General features: G+C 38.3%; 1 protein-coding gene across 1 annotated transcript; it reads left to right on the top strand.

The window, feature by feature from the left end:
* The first annotated feature begins 1,130 nt into the window (after window positions 1–1,130).
* On the top strand, window positions 1,131–1,734 carry LOC125779511 (uncharacterized). Its single transcript, XM_049460869.1, has one exon. The coding sequence runs from the start codon at window positions 1,145–1,147 to the stop codon at window positions 1,688–1,690; it is 546 nt and encodes a 181-aa protein (XP_049316826.1). The 5' UTR covers window positions 1,131–1,144; the 3' UTR covers window positions 1,691–1,734.
* Window positions 1,735–8,939: the final 7,205 nt, after the last annotated feature.

The following is an 8,939-nucleotide window of genomic DNA, read 5'->3' as shown; positions in this document are numbered from 1 at the left end:
TAATTAAAATGTTCAAAAACTTCAATTCAGTCATTTTTTATATACCTATTTGTTTTTTTTTTGTCACTTAAGAACATATCCCCTATCTATATATATCTATATATATAAAACTAAGTGGCAAAACTTCCTGTTCGCATACTCCTCCTAGACGGCTTGCCCGATTTCAATGGAATTTTCAGGGGTGATTGGGGTCTGTTTGGAGGGTGCACATAAGAAATTTAATGTGTGTATCATTGCACGTTTTGCAAAAAAAAAAAAAATGATACGACTACATCCCGCCTATACAAATTCTCATGAAATAATGTTTTCTGCAAGATTGGCAGTCCTGTCAAATGCCTTTTACTAATAAACAGAAACAACTGGCGGATGTTTACAATTAATAAAAAAACATTGACATCGCATTTTGATCGTTTTTGCATTCGTTCTTTCTATGGATGACCGTCAAGCTAACAAGACATATAGAACGTAAGTGTTCCGAATGCACTGAATGTATCAAAAAAAATGTTTCAACATTGTGTGTACTTTTCTCAGATTTCAACGTGATTAACATTCTGCGTACAACACAAAGCAAGTGAGTATTGTTGTTGTTTCGTATGTGATGCCATGCGGTTCGATTGTCGCTTGAAAATGCGCGGTGTGTGTAAAAAAAGTGTTTCAACATTGTGTGTTTTTTCCAGATTTAATTCCATCGATTTGCTACATTTATTCGAACCGACTTTGTGTTTTTCTGCTGACCGTACAACACACACAAAGCAAGTGAGTATTGTTATTGTTTCGTAAGTGCTTCCATGCGGTTTGCAAATACACTGTTGGTGGGTCTTATTGCATATGCGTGTGTGAGTAAAACACATAGTTTAAGATGTAGTTTTAGGTTAATTTTTCCATTTTTATTTATGTACTTCAAATATGCATACTCTAGAAAATGCCTCGACTACGCCAACGTAATACGGTTGGCAGGCATACGAGTGATTTACGTCGAATGTCAATATCAAGAAGAAATCAAAGCGAAGAGCAACGCGCTCAAGTGAATGCCCGAGGTAAAGCGGTGTACAGAGAGCGGCGTGCACAGATTAGAACTGAATTCGCCGACAATTAACGGCCAAATTACCATCACGGCCGAGTTTCGCTCCGCCTTCGCGATCAAATGGAACATGTTGGCTTTCACTATGATCCTGACTGCGACTACAGCTTGCATGGTGCCATTGGAGCAATGGATATTATTTGTACGCATTGCAATGCAGCGAACTTTCGAGGAGAAACAGCTGGCATGTGCTGCTCCAGTGGCAAAGTGAAACTGCCTGCATTGGAACCACCACTAGAACCATTACATTACTTGCTCACTGGAGAAACGCCGACGTCTAAACATTTCTTGCAGAACATACAAGCATACAATTCATGCTTTCAAATGACTTCTTTTGGTGCCACAAAGATCATTAGAGATCCATTTATGCCGACGTTCAAGATGATTACTTTGCATGGAATTTCCAGTGACCCATTTGACATTTTTATTCTACAGATTCAGGGACAAATATACCATCGAGCAGGCTCGCTCATACCATTTGCCGATGCCGACTACCAATTTTTGCAAATATATTTCATCGGTAATGAAACTGACCAACGATGTAAAATTGCGACCGGCACAAGGCGAGAAATCGTACAAAATTTGAAAAGATTTCTCCATGAACAATGAATTGATTCGATTGTTCAAAATCGCATTGGACCGCATGCCGTCTGATAACCATCGAATCGTCATCAGAGCAGACAAAATGCCGATGGGGCAGCATGCCAGATGATTCAAAGCACCAACAATCGATGAGGTGGCAATCGTCATTGTTGGCGAACAGTTTGAATCGCGAGGTGTTGTACTGCACCGTAGAAACGAACAATTTCAGTGTGTTTCCGAGCTACACCGTAGTTATGATGCATTACAGTATCCGATATTATTCTGGAGAGGTGATGTCGGCTATCACATCAATATGCGATTGATAAATCCAACTACTGGTAAAAAAGTACAATTTCTGAGAAGAAATGTTACTTACGATTCAATATTTTGTGTATTGTTCATTTATAGGCCAAGAAACACCGAAAAACTCTGTGCGATGAACTTCTATTCGTGCAGAATAATGATTCGTCCGCACGAAGACAACTACATCCTGAAATGTCGCAAGCTTTTCCATCAGTATTTGGTTGACATGTATGCGAAGATCGAGACCGAACGTGTCAACTTTATTCGATTCAACCAAGCGAAATTGCGTTCTGAAGAGTACATCCATTTGAGAGATGCCATAATGAATGAAGCAAATGTGAATAGCATTGGACGTCTGACAATATTGCCAGCCACATACATCGGCAGTCCGCGCCATATGCACGAGTATGCGCAAGATGCGATGTCGTATGTGCGCCATTACAGCAGACTGGATCTGTTCATTACGATCACGTGCAATCCAAGTGGAATGACCTCAAATGCCATTTGTTCCCCGGTCAATCAACAACTGATCGTTACGACTTAACAGCACGTGTATTCAGGGAAAAGCAAAAAGCAATGATGAATTTAATTGTGAAACTTCGTGTTTTTGGAGAAGTTCGATGCTGGATGTACTCCATCGAATGGCAGAAAAGAGGATTACCGCATGCACACATCTTGATTTGGTTAGTTCGCAAAATACGACCAGATCAGATTGATAAAGTCATCTAAGCGGAAATTCCAGATGAAGCAATCGACCCACAATTGCTCGACGTTGTAACAAAAACCATGATCCACGGCCCTTGCGGCGCTATTAATCCAACGTCACCATGCATGATTGACAATAAGTGTTCAAAGCGCTATCCTAGAGCTTTAGTTGATGATACAATCACTGGAAATGACGGATATCCATTATATCGGCGTCGATCCGCTGAAGATGGCGGTATTTCAACGGTCATAAAAGTTCGGAATCAAGACGTTGATGTTGATAATCATTGAGTCGTGCCGTATTCACCATTATTGTCAAAAATTTTCGAAGCGCACATCAATGTAGAATATTGCAACTCTGTCAAATCGATCAAATACATCTACAAATACGTAAATAAGGGCAGTGACGACGGCCGACCAGTCACGACCGGCATCCCGTTGTTCTTCATTTGGCAGTTCATCTCGAAAATGGTCAACGCGTTTATTTCACTGCAGACAATGAACAACAGAGCGCAGCACGACCACCGGGGACAACACTAACTACCTTTTTCGAGTTGTGTGAAAACGATGAATTTGCAAGAACAATGCTATATTCCGAAATACCACAATATTTCACTTGGAATCCATCATCGAAAACATTTCAACGACGAAAGCAAGGGGAGCGTGTTGACGGTTATCCAAATGTCCGTAAAACCGATGCCATAGGACGCATTTACACAATCCATCCGAACAACGCCGAATGTTTCAATTTGCGTCTGCTATTAGTCAACGTGCGGGGACCAAGATCATTTGATGATTTGAAAACTGTTGACGGTCAGTTGTGTGCGACGTATCGTGAAGCATGTCAGCGATTGCATTTGTTAGAAGATGATATGCATTGGGACACCGCACTTCATGACGCATCACTCACATCTCATCAAAAACAAATACGCGTACTATTCGCCATAATAATATCTACATGCCTTCCGTCAAATCCGCAAGAACTGTGGAATAAGTACAAAGACTGCACGCCCGAGGACTTATTAATTTTGGCGCGTAATCGAGCATCGGACGCAGACTTGCTATATACATTACAAATGTATAATGATGCTTTGATATTGGTTGAAGATCTGTACCTTACAATTGTGAATAAGGCATTAGCGCAACTTGGCATAACTGCGCCCAATCGTTCAGCGATTGATATGCTTGACCATGAGCTTCAACGTGAACAACAATACGATTGCAATGAATTGCGTGCTTTCATACAAGATAAAATTACCAAATTGAATATTCAGCAGAAAAATGCTTATGATAAGATTATACGAGCGGTTGACAATAACGCCGGTGGATTCTACTTTCTGGATGCGCCCGGTGGTACAGGGAAATCGTTTCTGATCTCTTTGATTCTCTTTGATTCACATTTTGCGTTGAAATTACCGTTGAACATCCAAGTCGTTGAAACACCAACGTGCAACATATCGAGGAATTCAGCAATGGCAATAGTTTTGCGAGGAGCTGGAATAGTTTTATGGGATGAGTGCCCAATGGCTAACAAAAAGTCATTAGAAGCATTCAATAGAGCAATGCAAGATTTACGCCAAAAGCAACAACTTTTTGGCGGAGCATTAGTCTTATTATCCGGCGATTTTCGGCAAACTTTGCCAGTCATTCCTCGATCAACTCCTGCCGACGAAATAAACGCATGTTTAAAATCGGCAGTTTTGTGGAGACATGTTCAAAGGCTGACTCTTACCATCAACATGCGAGTCCAATGATCGATCCGCAGCGGCGTTTTCGAAGCAGTTGTTGGACATTGGCGAAGGCAAAATACCAATCGATGATACCGGTTTGATCACATTGCCGAACAACTTTTGTATACTTTTACAATCGAAAGAAGAATTGATTGAAAGTATATTTCCGAATATTGTTCAATGGCAAGGCAGTAGGTGAAGTTGTACTCTTACCACGCATTCCCATGATTCCAACGGACATGCCGTTTGAATTTAAGCGCTTGCAGTTGCCAGTACGTCTTGCCTTTGCAATGACCATCAACAAATCGCAAGGGCAAACGTTTCAAGTGTGCGGCGTCAATTTGGAAGAAGCGTGCTTCTCCCACGGCCAATTGTTCGTCGCATGCTCGAGAGTGGAAACACCAAGATGGAAAAACCAAAAATGTTGTATACCAATATGTTTTATAAATGTTTTATAAATAAGTAACAGTTTTACAACAATAAATAAAACACAAAGTAAAAACCCTTAAGAGTTTTAATCGATTTAGGTGTAGCGAAGTGCACAGAGTAACAGCTAGTAGTTTATATATTGCGATAAATTCGCTGAATTGGTCGAAAGAGACCGGCATAGTAGCAGCCGTAGCATCGGTCAAGAGCTGGGCATTAGTCATCAAAAATTCATTTCAATTTCAATAAAAAAAAATTTAATAAAAATACCGCAAGACTTTTTAACAACGCAATATTTATAAATAATAGCATTCGACTCTGATTTTGGATTTTTAAAAATTAAAATTATTTTAAGAGCTACAGTTACTTTAGTGACGCAGTACCCAGCCCGGTAGGTAGGTAGACTCACTTTTTTAAACACGTTTCTCTCGAAACTACTTTTTTCCACACGGTGCCGGCATTATCTCAAGTTCTGTACAATCGGTCTACTTGAAATTTTGTGTGAACCTTCTTTATATAATCCTTTATCTTTATATAATCCTTAATCGTTTGTCAATATAAATAAAAATGAATCGCCAAAATGTATGTACGCTCATAACTTTCATACGACTGTACCAAATTTGATAATTCTTTTTTTTTTTTTAAATGTTCGTTGAGGTTCAGAGATGGTTTCTGCAGAGAAAAAAAATCGAATAATTTCCGGAAACCACCTTAAAAGAGCCCTTTTCTTTTTCTCATACAAACGAATGAATGTTTGTTCGTTAGTAACGCTAAGAGAACGGCTGAACCAATATTAATGAAATTTTAAGAGGTTGTTCGTTGTTGATCAGGAAAGATTTAGAAATAAAAAGCCTGTATGTCTTTCATGAGGAAAAGTCGGAAAATTGAACAATTCCAAAAATTTATTTTTTTCCATACAAATGTTTTTATTCAATTTTTTTGTTTTGTTTTTCAATTATTTAAATCTTTCAAATTTGGCGGTTGCCTAAAACATTTTTGAAAATTATTCCGTGAAAATGTTATGTGTTTTTCACACAAAGTGATCAATTACAGATTGAAATTTGTCACGATGCCATGAAGAGGTCGCGCTAATATCGGTCGGCGTTCTTTTTGGCATCATCATACATTAGCAGCCCAAGGCACATGAACGAGTACTCCCAGAATGCGATGCCATACGTGCGGTATTATGGATCGCGGTCAATCAGCAAGCGATCGTCACGATGTCACAGCAAGACTTTTCAAGCAACAGCTTCGATGGACATTATCTTGAAGCAACGTATATATGGTGCTGTTAGATGCTAGATGTACTCTGTTGAGTTGCAAAAATAGGTTTGCCCCACGTACACATTCTTCTTTGGATGGTGGATGGTGGTTACACCAGATCAAATTGATGAAATCATTCAATCATGCGGAAATTACAAAGAAAGATCTAGTATTATACGAAGTGATAAAAACCAATAACCCACAATCCCACTTCGGTTTGTATGTCTGACAATAAATGCACGAAACAGTATCCACGTGCTTTTCTTTCGGAAACACAAACTAGAAATGCCAGTCTATCGGCGTCGCTCACAAGATGACATAGGCAGAACATTTAGCATTCAACTTAGAAGAGTGAATATCGAAGTTCACAACACATGGATCGTACTATATTCACCATTACTGTCTAATTCATATTCAATGTTGAGTATTGCAGTTTGGTGTAATCGATAAAATACGTTTGTAAGTACGTCACCAAAGGAAGCAACATGGGATTATTGGTCTTGAACGACCAAATCCACAGTGTAGCCAGTGGAAACATCGCCAGCAACAAAATTAACATTGACGAGTTTTTTCTCAACTTTTGTCATTGATGCTTTTGTGAGAACATTTTTTTATTCGAAAATACCTTGATATTATACATGGAATACATGGTCGAATAGTTACGCAGAAAGCAAGGCCGACCAGTAGATTGACATCCAGGTGTCTTATCAACTAACGCATTAGGACGAGTTTACACAATCCACCCGAAAAACGACGATTCTACCTTCGGTTGCTATTGATTAATGTACGCGGTTCAACTTTATCTGAGTCATTGCTTACTGTGAATGGTTCGACGTGTGCAAGTTTTGGAGAAGTAAGCCAGCAATTACAAAAGCTGGAACACGCTAATCACTGGAATGAAAATGAAGTTCGTATACTTTTCGATATAAACATCGACATTGTCAAAGACATTTTACATCGTCTTCGCTAAAAATTGGAAATGGTACAATTTCGGTTGATACTTCCGATGGTTCGACATCAATTACATCTTCCCTTTATCAATTCAAGAAAGATGAACTCATCACAAATGTTCGGACATTGGCCAAATTATCGTAACTACGATTCCTTAAGTGCACGCGCAATGTTAGCTGCCAAAAATATCGATGTTGTTGACTTCAACTGGAAGATTCAAAGTCAAATTCCGGGAGACTTGCGCTCATACAAATCGATTGATCGTCTTGACTATGAAGACGACGCCGTGATTTATCCAGCGGTATTCCTAAATTCTTTGGACAGGCTTGGTATGCCACCGCATCATTTGCGTCTCAAAGTAGGATCCGTCGTTATTATGTTTCCCAATCTTCATGCGCCGAAACTGTGTAATGGAGCCCCACTGATTGTGACGCACCTATCGAGTACAAAGGGACAGAATGCTCGATCTTACGAATTCCTTTGAGTTCTAACGATTTGCCATTTCAGTTCAAACGAATTCCGTTTCCAGTGAAAATTGAATTTGAGATGATAATCAACAGGACCTAAAGATAGTCGCATAGTGTGAGGCATAAATTTGGAAATGCTATGTTTTTCACACGGCCGTAGCGTGCTCACGAGTGGGAAAACCATCTTTTCTGTACACCGGAACAGAAACCGAAAAATGTTGATGTTACATTGAAAAAAAAAAAAAATAAATGATAAATTTAACTTTCTTTCCATTTCAAACTTCATAATTTCACGCAGCTGCGGGGTCAGCTAGTTTTTAATATTTTTAAAAAATTCAGGAATTTAAAAAAAGCGTAAAAAATGATTTTTATTTTCAGGCAGTCGCCATTTTTCATTTTCGTGTTCCCTGAGGTAGGGACTATAACAGCATCCTTACTGATAAAGAATTTCTTTTGATTTTTTTTTCAGACCACAAGGAGAGTCAGGATCAATGTCACCAGGATGCGACATTTTTTTTACACCTGTCTCTCCTCCTCTGTAATTATTTTAATTATTAATACTTTTTTGTAAAATTTTTTTTCTGTATTCTTAAGTTATGAATAAAAACACCATAAAAAATTGATAGTAAAAATATTTTTGGTTTTTTTTAAATAAAATTCAAAAAAGTGCCCAAAATTTTATCTCTAGAGTATAATACCCCTTAAGAAAATTTCAAACATATTGAAGACACCTTTTACTAGAGTATATCGAGATTGGCAACCCTGCGTTGTGAAAGAGCAATCAGCAGAGACGTTTCTACGGCAAAAACTAAAATGCCGTGAATTCCTTCGGCATCCTACGGCAAAAAGAGAAGGGGGTAGCGTTCACTTACATTGTGCGCCCATAAGATAGGTCGTATCAGCTAACACGAGCCACGAAGAGGCGGTTGGTATGTAGAACACATGTGTTGAAGATACCACAATCAGAGTGGCAAAAGTGCAACGATAGTTGGTTTAAACACATTCAAAAAGTGTTTAGATCATAATGCAGAATATTTTGAAAAACAATAAAGCGATTCTAGATTTAGATGATTAATATTTGTTTATGTTTTCTAATCCCGAAATATAAAATACAACCTACGTATGTAGCTAAATGGGAATTTGTATGAACTTTAATAGTTTTTGTGTCAAACGCGCATGTACGCTTGTATGTGCACAAATTTACATTAATCAACAATATATGAATCCTAATTAACCGATTTTTTTATATATTACTAATAATGTACTTATTTATAATTTATGAAGAAAAAACAATCCTCCCATTTGTTACATTTACTTCCTCAACTTCGTTTGTTTTAATAATATAAAAAATTAAATTGGTATTTCAAACTAACCTTTTAAGATCTGAGCGAAAAGATTTGCGTCATTTTCATCGTAGAATGAACAGAGTAA

This window comes from Bactrocera dorsalis, chromosome 6 (genome assembly GCF_023373825.1).
Source record: "Bactrocera dorsalis isolate Fly_Bdor chromosome 6, ASM2337382v1, whole genome shotgun sequence".
Taxonomy (NCBI): Eukaryota; Metazoa; Arthropoda; class Insecta; order Diptera; family Tephritidae; genus Bactrocera; species Bactrocera dorsalis.
This window is presented reverse-complemented; position numbering and strand designations above follow the sequence as displayed.